Source organism: Python bivittatus, unplaced genomic scaffold (assembly GCF_059951505.1).
Source record: "Python bivittatus isolate LINGU-HERP-01145 unplaced genomic scaffold, Pbiv_v1 ctg000020_np1212, whole genome shotgun sequence".
NCBI classification, from domain to species: Eukaryota; Metazoa; Chordata; class Lepidosauria; order Squamata; family Pythonidae; genus Python; species Python bivittatus.
In genome coordinates this window covers 29,765,700-29,780,589 of record NW_028277030.1, presented here as the reverse complement: position 1 = coordinate 29,780,589, position 14,890 = coordinate 29,765,700, and the positions used below count along the sequence as shown (strand labels likewise).

At 36.7% G+C, this 14,890-nt stretch overlaps 1 protein-coding gene across 1 annotated transcript in view; it reads left to right on the top strand.

The window, feature by feature from the left end:
- DCDC2C (doublecortin domain containing 2C) overlaps nucleotides 1-8,656 on the top strand; it is a 41,576-nt gene extending 32,920 nt beyond the window's left edge. Inside the window, exons 12-13 of the mRNA XM_088150117.1 lie at nucleotides 2,301-2,361; nucleotides 8,565-8,656. Coding sequence (XP_088006243.1) covers nucleotides 2,301-2,361; nucleotides 8,565-8,656 — 153 coding nt within the window. The remainder of the gene's footprint in view (nucleotides 1-2,300; nucleotides 2,362-8,564) is intronic.
- Nucleotides 8,657-14,890: the final 6,234 nt, after the last annotated feature.

The following is a 14,890-nucleotide window of genomic DNA, read 5'->3' as shown; positions in this document are numbered from 1 at the left end:
TATGTTTGAGAAATATTTATGCTGAATATAAAGTATGTCTGGATATAAACATTCCCAAAGATTTCAAAGTAAGTTTTTTAGTATACATGATCAAAAGAAAATTTATTGAATCCCACATTTAGTTCTGCTGAATTAAAAAAAAAAGAATTTAATCAATTTTTAAAAGTTTTTAGTTCCTTGGGTTTAAGGAATATCATGCATTCTTTTATTCTGCGTTTAATGTGTATAACTGTTCTCAAACAATCACATCTTGCCTTCCTAGTCAATCTCTTGCAATCCCACTCAATATATTTCAGTTCTTTGCATTAATCATTTCAGTTCTGAAGAACAGAGACTATTATATAATAAGTGTATGTTGTCTTTGACAAAAGTGTACGTTGTCTTTGTCTTTGACAAAAGAATGACAAAAGTTAGCATTATTATAAATCGTAAACAAACTATAAGAATACCTTGTTTAGCACATTAGAAAAATAGATGTATTACAGCAATGATTACAGTGACATATGTGAAACATACTAAAATGTCATAGGGATTGGAGTTGCTTGATTTTTCCGATCTGTAGGGTAGTCCGTTGCCTTTTCATTGCATTTAAATAAAATCTATTAAAAACTATAACTGTAATCATGCCTGTGTTTCCTTTCCTCACATGTTATCATTTCCAAAGACATCCCCAGAATCAAAGACTTTCATCAAAAGGATGAAAGCAGCAGCACCCCATTGCAGCATAAGCTCCACCTTCTTTGTACGCCCATGGGATGTCATGACACCTGCACAACGGCGGCAGAGCTTGTGTTCCGATAGCTCAATGCTTCTTTCATCATTCCCAGCCCCCTTGGCCACAGATGCTTCTGCCTTTTTCCTACATCCTTCCTTTCCCCACAAGGAGACTCTTCTCATTTCTGCTCATCCATAAAAACGCTATCTATACAATAAGCACAAACGGGCATTTGTGTTTACAGCGCTGAATGGCATGAGAGCAGATAGAGGACTTAGCGAGCTGATATAAATCATACCAAAAAAAGGACTTTAATATTAAGGCTTAGCACAGTATAAGGCACGCGTATCTTAATCTGCCAGCCCATCTGGTTAGCAAAATCTGGTGTGGCACTTTTTTGGCCATGTGCCAGCATGGTCAGGCAGTTGTGTTGACCTGCCAGCTTGACTGTAGCTGTTACTTTCTTAAGCCCGTCTGTTGGGCAGTTTCTGGGGCATTTTAGCTGTCTACCTACCTGGTCTGGCTACCTGCTCTGCCTCATCCCGCCACTTGGGTAGATGGCTGCCATGCCAGCTCCTTGGACTAAGGCCTTGAGATTCACCCCTGATTCTTTTGCATTCTCCCGTTTTCAGTTCTTAGGCTGTTCCATACCTCTGGACCCTGAAAACAGGTTCCAAAAGGTTCCAGTAGTGTAGCTATAGGTGAGATGCTAGGGTATCCTGTCTTCCTGATATTTTTCTTCCCCTGGCGTTTTTACAACACAGGCTGGTACTTGAAAGTGCTCTTAATAAGAACAGTTTAACTATCTCCTAATGTTTTGGGGTCTCCCCCCTTCATGAACTTTTAAACTGACTATAGTCCTAGGCTCCTGCTTTGTGTGAGATTAGGTGCTCCTTTCTGCCACACTGCCACAAAAGAGCCCCCTGGGTAGTGACTAACATGGTATTTCTTCACATTGCCCAGGCTGTTCATATCTGAAGCACCTCTTTGTAGAGGGTGTAGCTTCTGTTCCTTTCTCTAGTTCTGTGAGACTAATTTTGGAAAGTCCAAAACACTTCCAGAATGATCAAAACACCTACTTTACACTTAAATTTCTGACTCAAAGCACTTGTGTTCAAAGTGGTACAAATTCAAAACATTTTCTACATTATTGGAAAGGCTGGGATCCATGTGAATTCAAAGAAAAATAGTATGTTTGTTACCAGTTGACCCAGCCCTCCTTACCATGGTCTTCTGGAACATCTGCCGATTCTCAGGAACGGATCTAGTGTGGCTGCAGAAGTTTCAGCAGATACAAGATGCAACCATAGTGTGTTTGTGTGTGTGCGTATGTGTGTGTGTGTATAGATAGATAGTATTATATAATATTAATGGTAATAGTATATTGTTATATATTATATTATTAATGTGTAATATTAATATTATATTGTATTATATATTTATATTGAAATATATATGTATATACACATACATACATACATACACACATATATTGTGTGTGTGTGTATACATCTCTACAATATATAAACCTTGCTATTCCACAGTTATGACTTTCTTGTTCTCTAATGGGTGATTTCTGTTGCAGGAGAAAAAAGGTGTTTTCAAAAAAGTGTTTGGATTCTTTTTCAGTAGATCAAAGAAAACAGGTATGTCATATTTACTGTTTCAACATCATACATGCCTTCAGACAACAGCATATAACGCACAGTTGATCAAGCATTATTACTGCATTCTTAACATCAACAATGGATAATGAGATAGATGCTTAGGAAAATTTCACAAGCAGGAAAAAAGTTATATTCTCTTGGCTAATTTCAAAGTTAAATATTGCGAGATTCAGGACAGATCCAGTGCCTTTTGATACAGCACATAGTTAATTTGTGGAATTTGCTGCTTCAAAATTTAGTGATGGCCAAAAACTCTGTATGGACTTAACTAGAAGTAGACAAATTGAAAGAGAGTAAGGCTGTCATTGACTGATTTTTTTCCTTCCTTCCTTCCTTCCTTCCTTCCTTCCTTCCTTCCTTCCTTCCTTCCTTCCTTCCTTCCTTCCTTCCTTCCTTCCTTCCTTCCTTCCTTCCTTCCTTCCTTCCTCCCTCCCTCCCTCCCTCCCTCCCTCCCTCCCTCCCTCTCCCTCTCCCTCTCCCTCTCCCTCTCCCTCTCCCTCTCCCTCTCCCTCTCCCTCTCCCTCTCCCTCACAATGGGACAGTATATTTTTTGTACCACTTGCAGTGCATGAGACGCATGATCAGGGATGTGCTGCTCATAGGCTGCTCAACAGCATTTGGCTATGGTGGAACAGAATCCTGGATTAGCTGGGCCCTTGGCCTGATCCATAGGCGTTTTCACATCTTAGCCCTTGGCTGTTATAATTAGTAAGAGGTTTATACCTGTAGTCATCTCAGCATTCTTTGATCAGTTCTGACTTGTGGATATTTTGTAAGATGAGACAGAACAATGTGGCCTTTTTCTTTGTCCCAAATGTACCACCTGACACTTTCTTTGAAAGAGCAAAATCTTTTTTGATTTTTATGAAATGTGTTTTTCTTATTCCCTCCTAATAATCAACCTGTGTTAGATCTTCCTTATTTATTTTATTTATTTATTTATGCAATTTCTGTAGCTGCTCATCTCAGTCCAGAAGCATGCCTTAACAGCCAGTTTAAGATCTTTTGATATGTGTACATGTGCATTTATTACATTAATTCTTCATATTTTTGTGGATACATTTAACATTTTCTTAGGTATGCAGCGAAAAGTGAATAGTATGAAATGGAGAAGAGTTGTCTGCTGCCCCTCTGGTAGCTTGCACAAATGCTCATTTGATCCATAGGTAAAAAGTCATACAAAGGATGCCTTCCTGGTATCCCATTACAGGAGGTGGGATAAATCCTGTGCCTTTGAGAAAACAGTTGGGAGGGGCACATAATCCCAGAATTTAGATATACTGTAGAGAACAACGGAGTGAGCACATGGGTGTTAACAGTCATTTCTGAGTGGGATATGCAAAACATTCATGTATGAACCCTTCTGTGCATGGAGCAAGTGGTTTGGGGTGCTGAAACATGCGTGTTGAGATGTTTTGTTCCAGACAGGGGTCAAAATGAAGTTCTGGGTAGAAGAGTTTCAAGTCAACTGTTTTAGCTGCTGTGATTGGAAGTTGCCTTACTTCTTCTTCTGTCTAGGCCATAGTAGGAGGGACTGTTCATGTTCCTCCTACTATTGACATAGGCTGGGTGGGGGGTGATCTGAGTTGAGTTTTGGAGCAAGGCAGCAGGCATTTGTGAGAGAGCCATTCTGGAACTGTCACTGGAGAATGAGCTACACAGAGGAAGAAATGGCTGCGAGGGACCATTGGATTCAGCACTGGACTGGTGCTTCTGCTCGAGTGGTAGTGACCAGTGGTAAGTACCTGGGTGCTTGCCTGCCTGCCTCTGAGGCAACCTCCACCACCTCAACCCCATTTATTTTAGTTTACTTCTTTTAGTTTCAGTATTGATTCAATATTATGGGCAGGTGGTGGTTTTAGTCAGATAGAAAGAGAGAGAAGGATTTCTCTGCTTCCTCGCATTCCACTGTCTGCAAGAGATCAAAAATACAGAACTTCACGTTTTGCCTCGCATTCCTTTCAGTTAAATTATTTATACCTCCAGAGAAAATGTTGCTTTGAGCTCAAGGAAGGATAGGGTAATGCTAGCAGTTCTGGGTTGTAAAAATCTGGGCAACAGTTAGACAGGAAAAGAAAGTTAGCATTTCTGTCTCTCTTTGCTGCTGTCTAGTGGTTGTTCAGATTTTTGCAGGCCAAGATGTTCATTCAGAATACCAGTGTTTCCTACAAAACTGTTCAGCTGAATTTGGCCATCCTGAAATGGCTTGACAGAATTTCCAAAATGCAGTGTTTGGGTTCAATAGAACATGTTTTCTGTTTTGCAGAAACAGAAAACAGTTGCAGCAATTACTGTCTATATTATAGCATTCTTCTTACCCATATATGCCTATGCCCTGGTGCCCTCAGTTGTTGAAAGTCCATTCTGGAAGTTTATATCAGGAATTCTGAAACAAGTACTTGTTAAATATCTAAGTAGGACCATGCAGAATTTGAACCTCAAGCAGGTAAAAGTTCTTTAGATCTGCTACAGGTACTCTCTCTATACCTGCAGCTCTTTAAAGGAGCCACACCTTTTCCTGGGCTTACATGGTAATTGTGTGATTTTAGGAATATATGTGTTTGAATTCAGAAGGCTTTAAGGAGGTAGCAACAGGGCATCCTTGTACATCCTAAGCATAACACCTTATCATTTTGGCAATTGCTCTAATACATTTTCATTAATGGATTGTTTCACTAATGTATCTGGAAATGTTGCATGGATGTATCCTTATGCTAGCAACTCATTTCAGGTTTTGCTAGCGTAGCAGGGCTTCCAGTAGATTTTGACTACTACACACAAATATACACTTTTGAATATTATACATTAAGGACTCCGTCCTTTTGCTCTTTAAATCAAGATAACCTCATGTATTCCATTTTGGTGTTTAAATTTTTAAAGGGTTTCCCTCTCTCCTGCATCTCATGTACGTATGTATGTGTTTGAGAGCGCATATCTAAATACACTATGATATTTTTAAATTAAAAAAAAACAATATATTGAAATATTGTAATGCAGTGCTGGACATTAAGAAGCATAATTTTTAAAGTGATCTGGAATCCCAGTGTGGCTGATATCTATCTCGTTTTTTATCAAGTTTTATGAGTATCATTATCACATAGATTTTTTAAAAAAAGGTCATAAGTGACTTGACCCATATATAGTTAGAACATTATTGTTATTGTTAATTCATGCACAATCCCTATCCAGAGCTATCCATAATTAGTTGTGGTACATGCAGACAAAAGTCAATAAACAAAAAAAGACATCTTTTTGGAACTCTTGCACTTTCCGTTATCCACTGGATATTAGCATTGTGATTTTGGGTGACCCTGCCTCTTTTGAATCCAGCTTATACATGTCACAGTTCTCGTTCTGTGTATTGTTGAAGTTTGGATTGAGATGGTGTAGCCCCATTTATTTTCAGCCTCCCCTCCAGCATCTTCTTGCTGTACTTTCTCAAGAATTGCCTCCCTCCTTTGAGGCTTGGATTTTCAATTGACCACTTACTATTTCTTAGGTTTATCAACTGTTTTTCCTTATGAATTACTCTTAATATGTTCAGATGTTGTTCTGGGTAGAAATTTTGCATATGGTTGAATATTCACCTCTGAAGTTTCATTTCTTCTTTTTCATTCTTTCCTTTTTCATTATGTGTTTTTAAATGTTTATTTTATGTTTTATTTTCTTCAATAAGAAATAAGAGATTTGATTTGCATATCAAGTTCATGAAATTGGCAAGTATCACTGTACATGTAAGGCTTACTTTGCATTATTTCTATTCTGAATTTTATTCTGCCCTTGGGAAGAATTTCCTTTATAATTGCGTTAATTGTAAAATCATTAGTTTATTTGATCAAACTTAATGAGACTGTTAATATTGCCTGTTTCTAGAATACTGGCAACAGCAATAAATTATCTGACAGCATATTTATTAAAATATATCTGATTTTCCTATTTGCAGTGATATATTTAATTGGATGAAAATAAAATAAACATACCAGTTTCATGTACACCATACGCATTGTTTTTCCTACTTTCCATATGGAGTCTTCTAAAGATTTTTTTTCTTCCTTAATCCCTTCTTTGAAATGTCTCTGCATTAAGTCTCTAGACATAGGCAAAGATACCAAAATACCCTAAAGTTAATTTTATGATATTCAGGCCTTTACGTTAAAATTCATATAGTAACAAGAACAGCCTATTTACTCTTCCTTTCACATCAGGTTTCATTTCTTGGTTGATTAGGTTTAGGTAGATAACTGAGTATCATGAATTTAATGAGAAAAATGCTTTGTACTCTCAATTACTTTTCTTGGTGAAAAGGTATAATTGTAGACACTTAGTCCTGAGTATTATTATTTCATTTATATTGCAGATGTAGTAGTACACTGTGTCAATAAAATTGTCTAACACAACCGATTAGAATATCCTGTTTTTATTCCCATTGCCATATTGTGGAAACATTTCAGGTTTGCCTCAGGCTGCAAATATTCAGCAATTAACGGGCATGCCATTTCCAGGGAAGTGATAATGTGTGAAATCCCATTTGTCTTGATAGGCAAATGCCTTCTTTTATGCCGCTTTAAGACTTCCATATACTGGATCAGGGCTGTGAATTGATTTCATTTAATTTTCTATTCTGTGCAATCTATAGGATGAGGGTTTCTACAGATTTTATAAAGAGAACTTTATTATATCTTGGTTATTGTGCAAAGGTATCCAAAAGGTGCATATTTACTGTACAATAACCCCTAAACTCTAGAACGTGCAGGACTTAGTTATCAGGAAACCCTATTTAGAAATCAGAATGTCAATTTGTCAGCATAAATTGGTACTAGAAATTAGTGCTGTCTTTAAGGGGTTATATGTTCTTTCTCTATGTGGGGTAACAATGTATTTAATTATGGTATCACATGTTTGCCTGTATGGGAGCACTGAGATACTCAACGGAAGATGGGAATGGGAGCCTGAGAATGAAGTAGAGTTTTATCATGAATGAGCTGTCAGATGTAGGATTCTGCCTCATTTGTTGATCTTGCTAGAAGGTTTGTAGGAAATGAAGTAAGAGACTGCAGTCAGAAATATTTCTGCTGCATGTAAGTCAGTGATAATGAAATCATGCCGAACTGTATTAAAATGTTCCATCTAAAGCTATTTTGACAGTCGATCTAGAAAATTGGAGACAGAAATCCAGGCTTAATTTTTGTTTAGTCATGAAGTCTTATGCATAGAAAGGCATTAAAAAATACAGTATTGAGTTATCTTTTGCCATGACACACAGTTCAGCGTAGCCAATGCCGTAGCCAAAACACAATAACGTGTTTTTCCCTCTGTCTGCTAACAATAGCTAGTAATCAGAGCAGGGGTAGGAATCTCATAATGTCATAACAGGAAGCAGGCAATATTAGACATTAAAGAGAGAATCAGGCAGGCAGCTGACTTTTTGGCAGCAGACTCATGTTACAAAGCCTGATCATTCTGCTTGAAACATTAATTCTAATCTTATTGATAATTTTGAACCTGGAAATATTCCACAGCCTAAGTTATCCACACCATAAGTTTAAGGATTAAAATGGGATACTTCCACGTACAGTACCATTAACTTTCTTGGAGGAAGGGCACAGGGACTTGAGATTATTGAATAAATAAATGTTACAGAGTATGCATGCAGTATAGGGTGCATATATTTAATTCATGTTTTCCTCTGGGTGTTTCCTGTAGGCCTGATTTTCTTGCAGTATTGAATATTCCTAAGTCTAGATGTTGAAATCATATTGATAATCTATCATTGTCTATTAAATACTTTCAACAGTTATTTCCAGTACCCCCCACCCCCAGTATTCCATAATATTCAAATAAGAACTTGAATATGGGAGTAATAACACCTACTTCCAGTGAAGTCAGTTGTAAAAGACTAAAAAAAAAAAAAATCGCAAAGTTCCTTGTACTTCCAACAGATTGTGTTGGTTGGTTATTAGCTATTTCGTGAAATCATGATGCACTTTTACTGAGAGGTATTGTATTGTGGCATATTCTGCTTTTTATTCTTATTGATAAATTTAAAACATTGATACATTTCAACCAACAGTGAACCATTTCACAACGGTGGTATTGTTCATTCACATAAGAGAAACAGTTTCTTGCCATAGAAATGAATAGAATTTGCTTTACTATTTGAATAACATGCACACAATTTTTAGATATAAAAGAAAATGATGAAAAACAAGATGTGAAGAAACAAATGGGTTACTCTCCAGACAATGACCAGTGGGATATCTATGATTATGATTGAAGGAACTATTTCAAGCATCTTGCTGTCTGTTGTTATAAAGGTATAATATAAAAGTTTGATATTTTATACATATTTTCTATATACTAAGCCTACCAGATCTGGCTTCAGAAGTCCCAATTATGACTAGAAGGCAGCAAAGAGATGTGGAAAACTCTGTTTATTGCTACGTTCTGGTCAACTGAATTTTTGTAGCTCTTGTAGCTCTGGTAGTCTTATTGTACATACTTAACACATATTGGTAAAATGCTCTAGATAAAATTTACTAAATTTAACCTTTAATAAAGATAGAAATTATTTTTGTTATTATTAATCATGGGCAGTACATTCCTATATATTTATTTACATTAAATTTACTTAAAAGCCAGTTCCATTGAGTTCCATGGAGCATACTCCTAGTTAAATAGCTGTAGAATTGCAGTGCTGTAATACTAACCTGGAATAAACACATTTCATTAATGAGGAGTTATTCTGAAATAGTAGTATATAAGATTGCCCTGTTGGTATTAAAGGGTAGAGCAATACCTTTAATGTTGATTAGCCTGCATATTCTTTTAGGTTAAAATAATTATTGCATTATTCAGAACTAACCTAATAGTTCTTGTCCCTGAAGCATATTCATCAGGCTATAAGTAATAAATATTCCAGGAAATATATGGCAGTTAACTTCGTATTTACTATCGCAGTAATATTATGAACCAGTAATAATGCATTCTTTTCTTTTATAGGTTTCTAATCTTGAAAATCATGTTTACTGATGATATATTCTACACCATCATTTAAAAGTTTTAACTATTTCATCTTTCACGCACCATTAAAATGTAGACTTCAGCTATGGGTTGCCTGCTTTTCATTTGTTGGTATATGTTCCCCATTAAGGTTTGGTAAGAATGGAGATGTGAAATAGTTGAACAAAACTGCAACATACAGCGATTTTCACTATGCAAGTTGTTGATGATTAATTCTTTTGTAATTTCCTGATGAACTATTTTTCTGTGTCTGCATAATCAGCAAGCCTGCTGTGTAATATAATTGCACTTGGAAGAGAATTACCACCTCATGAGATGAATAAGCTTGATTATTAAATCTGATAGATTGAAGAAATAATGTTCAAACATCCAAACAGAATAGCGTGCTGTTCTTTTCCTGTGATTTGAGGATCTTTCTAAAGAACAGACCAATGTTTTAGGAACGCTCTAGTTTGATGCAATTTATAACATCTGAATTTTTTAAAAAATATATTCTTATAGAAAAATAAAGGAATTTCACCCCAGTTAAATTAATAATATCAGCCTTGATAGGGGGTTAGCAAAACATAATTCACTGAGTGTTAAGAAACAAATTCCTCACAGATCTCATAAAGAAATATATGCTGTTAAATCTAATTCCTAAATTGGATATGAAATGTGGTTATACCCTGGCAATTCATATCTGCAGAAAAAGACTTCTGTATGTAACATGAATTCTCTCTCTCTCTCTCTCTCTCTCTCTCTCTCTTTTTGCATGAAAAAGAGATCTTTTCTTAATCACATTTTTTTCCAATGGTAGCTATTGGTGTTTTCCTTTCTATTATGTTTTAAAATATTACATTGTTTTTTGAACCCATAGCTGTTCTCAGAAATTACAAATATTTGTATAACCAGCCAAATCCTAAAAGAGAATGGACAAGCTTAAGCTGGAGACATGGGACAACTTTTGGAGCTATTCATTGTTCAAGTATTTTTGCAAACGTCGCTATCTGCACTCTTTCCCCAGTTCAGTTAGTAGATATAGAAGAAGAACCAAATTTAAACCATCATTCACACTACTTTTTCATGGGTGGCATAATTATGGGAGGAAAATTTTTGCCAAAGCCAGGAAATTTGAGGCAGAGGTATGGGGAACATCTTATGTTCTATCTGAACCCCTGTGATTGTTTGAAGAAAAGGATTTTTTACATATACTTTGTACTGCCAGATATGCTTATTTGACCATTTACTCCAAGAAAATTAAAGATTTATTTCCAAGAAAGTTTGTATAGAATAGAATTATTAATGATTGGATATCACTTTTTTTTTCAGAAATGTCACAGATGAAACAAAGTTGCCTTATTTTCTCTTTGTCTCTAGTCTTTTCCAACATTTTTCTTGTGCCACTCCTGAGAATATTGGCATCTGAAGGCTGTAAACTCTTCATGTACAGTATATGAGGTCCAAAAGCAAGGTGAAATCTCAAGGAACATGAGCATGTGTGGAGGGAGTGACTTTTTGATAATCAAGATGAAAAGACTCAGCATTTTTAAGTTGTCTTATCGGATGGATGGATTGATTAGATTTATATCCTGTCTCTCATTCAAGAGTTCAAGGTGGCATACATGGCACTACCTCCTCCTAGTTTCCCCTACAACGACAGCCCTATGATGTGGGTTGGGCTGAGAGAGAGGGACTGGTCCAGATTTGCTCCCTGAGCTTCCATGGCTTGTGTAGATTAGAACTTGAATCTCAATTTTGGAGCCTCTGCTCTTCACAGGGATTCAAATTAAAGCAGTGCTTTAGTGCTGGCTGGGAGATTCTGAGAGTTGAAGTCCATACTTAAAGTTGCCAAGTTTGAAAAATTGAATTAAAGCATTCCAATCCTCCCCACCCAAATGACTGTGTGTCTCCATTTGAACACATTTGATGAAAGGGAACAACCACCTCTTTGGGCAAATGATTCTATGCTCGAACTGTTCTTACTGTAAGGATGTTGTTTTTTCCCCTAATATTCAATCGGAATTTGCCTTTCTGTAATTTAAATCTAACAGTTTTTGTCCTGAACTTTGGAATGGGGGTGAGAGAGACTGCTCTTGACTTTGTGTGACAGCCTTTCAGATATTTGAAGAGTGCTGTCATCTTTCTTCTCAGTCATTTTTTCATAAGGCTACACATATTCAGCTCCTTCAAGGTCTTTTCACGAGGCTTTGTCTAGTCCCTCAATCATCCTTGTTGGTCTTCTTTGAATATGTTCTAATTTCCCTTAATCTTTAAGATATGGTTCCCAGTACTTAGCTGTGGTTTCTGAACAAAGCAGAACAAAGTATAATCATTCCTTCCCAATGTCTTGAAAATTGCACTTTCTTTGAATCAGCTTAAAATTGTATTTGCCTTTTTAGCAGCCACATCACATTTCTAGCTCATATCCAGTTTATAGTCAACTATGATTTCAAGATCTTTGTGACAAGTACAACTGCTAAGCAAGTTATCTCCCATCTTATGCCTGATTTATATTTCTTAAGTGAAGATGTTTGAACATCTCTTAAATTTTATTATGTTACTTTCATCCTATCTTGCCAATTTGTTGAGATTGTTGTCAATTTTATTTCTGTCTTCTAGGATATTAGCTGTCCCACTCAATTTTGGGTAATCTTCAAATCTGATAAGTATTTTCTCCACTTGTTTATCCAGATAATTAATAAAAATATTTTAGACTAGAGGGCAATTATGATTTTGAGGCAAATTATGTATTCCCTGCATTATCATGTCATTCACTGTACACTTAACATGCTAATCAACTTATCGTGGAATACTTTGTCAAACGTTTTCCTGAAATCAAGATATATTATGCCTATAGCTCTCCCACAATCTATTAAGGAAGTTAAAAGCAAGATTTATTACTGAGAAATCAATGCTGACTTCTGGCTAATTACCAAATTGTTTTTACAGAAATTAGAGATCAATGTCTTTATGTTTTACTCTAGTGTCTTCTTGGGTATCACTATCAGACTGCCTAGTCTGTAGTTTAGTTGAACTTTCCTTTTCTTTTTTCTGAAGACAGGGACAATTTTCTCTTCCAGGCATATGGCACTTCACCAGTCCTCAGGATTTTGAAAGATAAGGATTCAGCTAGACCATCAGCCACTTCCTTCATTACTCAGAATTTCATTTTATCTGGACCTAAACCCATTCAAAGTAAAGAGGTATTCCCTGACTGTGTTTCAGTTCAGTTTTCACAATGACCTTGTGGAACATACTTTTTTTGTCAGGGAATACTAAATGAAAATAAGAGTTAAATACCTCTATCTTTTCATTGTTCTCTGTTGGTATTTGGCCTTTTTCTTTGAAAAGCTGACTCTTTATTCCTTATGTTTTGAATGTGTCTAAAAATCCCTTTTTTATTCTTAGTGTTCTTTGCTAACCTCAGCTCATTCTGAGGTTTTGCTTTTCTGACAATAGCTCTAAACTTTAAGTTATCAATCTGCACTCACCCTTTATGATCTAGTCCTCTTGCATTCACAAAAAAAGGACATTGGCACAAAGAATACACTTTTTTCTACATTTTTTCCCTCATTGGAATTATTGGCAATTGGACTTTTAGCATCTGCTTCTTTAGCAAGTCCCATCCATCTTCAGTTCCTTTTCCTATTGGATTCTTCTGCCACAGGATCCTAAATTAATTGCTTTGTATTTATTAAAATCCACCTTTTTGAAGTCCTGCAAAAATGATTATACTCACTTTTGGTTTCCCTTAAAATTAAGAACTCCGGGATTGCATGGTAACTTTCTGCCAATGTTCCTCCTACTACCACTTCCTCAACTCTGTCTTCCCTATTGATTAATATGAAGTCAAGGATAACTAATCCTCTTTCTCATTCTCTGCAGGAGAATGTTGTCAGCAAGAGAGGTCAGGACTTTCATGGAAGGACTGTGTTTGACATGTAATTACAATTCTTCATCGCTACTATGTACAGTCTGTGTACAAAAGCCAGATATACAAGTAATTGAATCTTGCATCAGCATTGGTAATAAGATGGTATCATCTACATGAGGGAGGAGGTTAGTTTAGGGGACTTAAAATATTAAAAGGAAACATCCCAAAAGTTTAGGAGCAGGTGGGATGCTGTAATGGGCTGTGAGAATAACCTTGAGGAAGAAGAGAAAGAGCCGCAGCCAAGGCAACAGTCAGATAAGAGAAACCTGAACCCAAAGCAGGAATGAAATTTGAGAAAGCGTCTCAGGCTTGACCCTTCCTAGTTCTCTTTAGGATAAATGTATGGAGGGGGGTAGGCACATTCAAACTTGCAAAATTTTGTTATTGTAGCCCTATCATAAACATAGTTTTAGTATGACTTTGGTGTTCAAGTCTGATCTGCTTCCAAGGCCAGACAGATGTTCTCATTGAAACATTTGTTTTCTCTGCCTAATATCTAAAACAGCCATAAGCCACATATACCAATTGTTCTTTGAGGATGAAACTTACCTACGGGAGATTGATAGTTTGGCTTCCCTGAAAAAGGAGGCTTTAAGTAACCTTCATATGGAGGATCAGAGATCCCAAGAATACAGACACTTGAGGTTTCAAAGCCAGAAATGCTAGGCTATAAAGTTGGACTCATAAGATTAACTGATCTACTTGGAAGCAAGGCCTTGTTTGCTACAACACAGCTGAGGAAAGGTGGCACATATAGTTCTTCAGTATATAGCAGCCCAGTGGTGGAGGTATATCTGTAACAGATGAGCACAAACAGCATTTTGAAATGTGTAGCAGAGAAATTGGAGAAAGGATGATTCTGAATATCTTGAGGGGAAGAATTAATCAGAGGCTGGCCTCTTAGCAGTGACAGCAGCTGTGCTAATGAAGAAGCCCAAAGAGATGTTGTTCACTCTTGATAGCTTTCCCAAGGCAACTGCACATGTACCTTGATTATCCAAGGATAAGAACATCACATTCCACAAAACACATCTCCAAGATTTTCCTCTCCTTTGGAAGAATTCTATCAAATTCCAATAGAAGAGGATATCTGTAGCTCAGGGTTGAACTGTGGAGTCCTTGGCGCTCTCTGTGCTTGGCTGTTTGCCTGCAGATGTTTCATTACCCAACTAGGTAACATCATTAGAGAATTGATGATGATACCTAGATGAGTAATGAAACGTCTGCAAGCAAACATCCAAGCTCAGCACTGAGGACTCAGCAGTTCTATCAAATTGTATGAGAACTCAGGTGGGGGAGCAGGGGATGCAGAATTTTTTGGTCTGGTCTGTGATTTATTGTCCTTGATCTGTCTTTTTGCTGGTTGGTTGGTTGGTTTAACAGAAGCAGGACAGTAGCTAGGCTCCAAAGCAGACTCAACTGACATTCACAGTTCTCCATTGTGACAGAACAGTAGAGGAAAGCAAACAATAAGAGACAGAGAGATTATCTATTTCCATACCATTGGCTGAAAAGGCCTTTAACAAGAAGTTATGGTCATGATATCTGAAGTCTTTTACTGGCCTAAGGTCA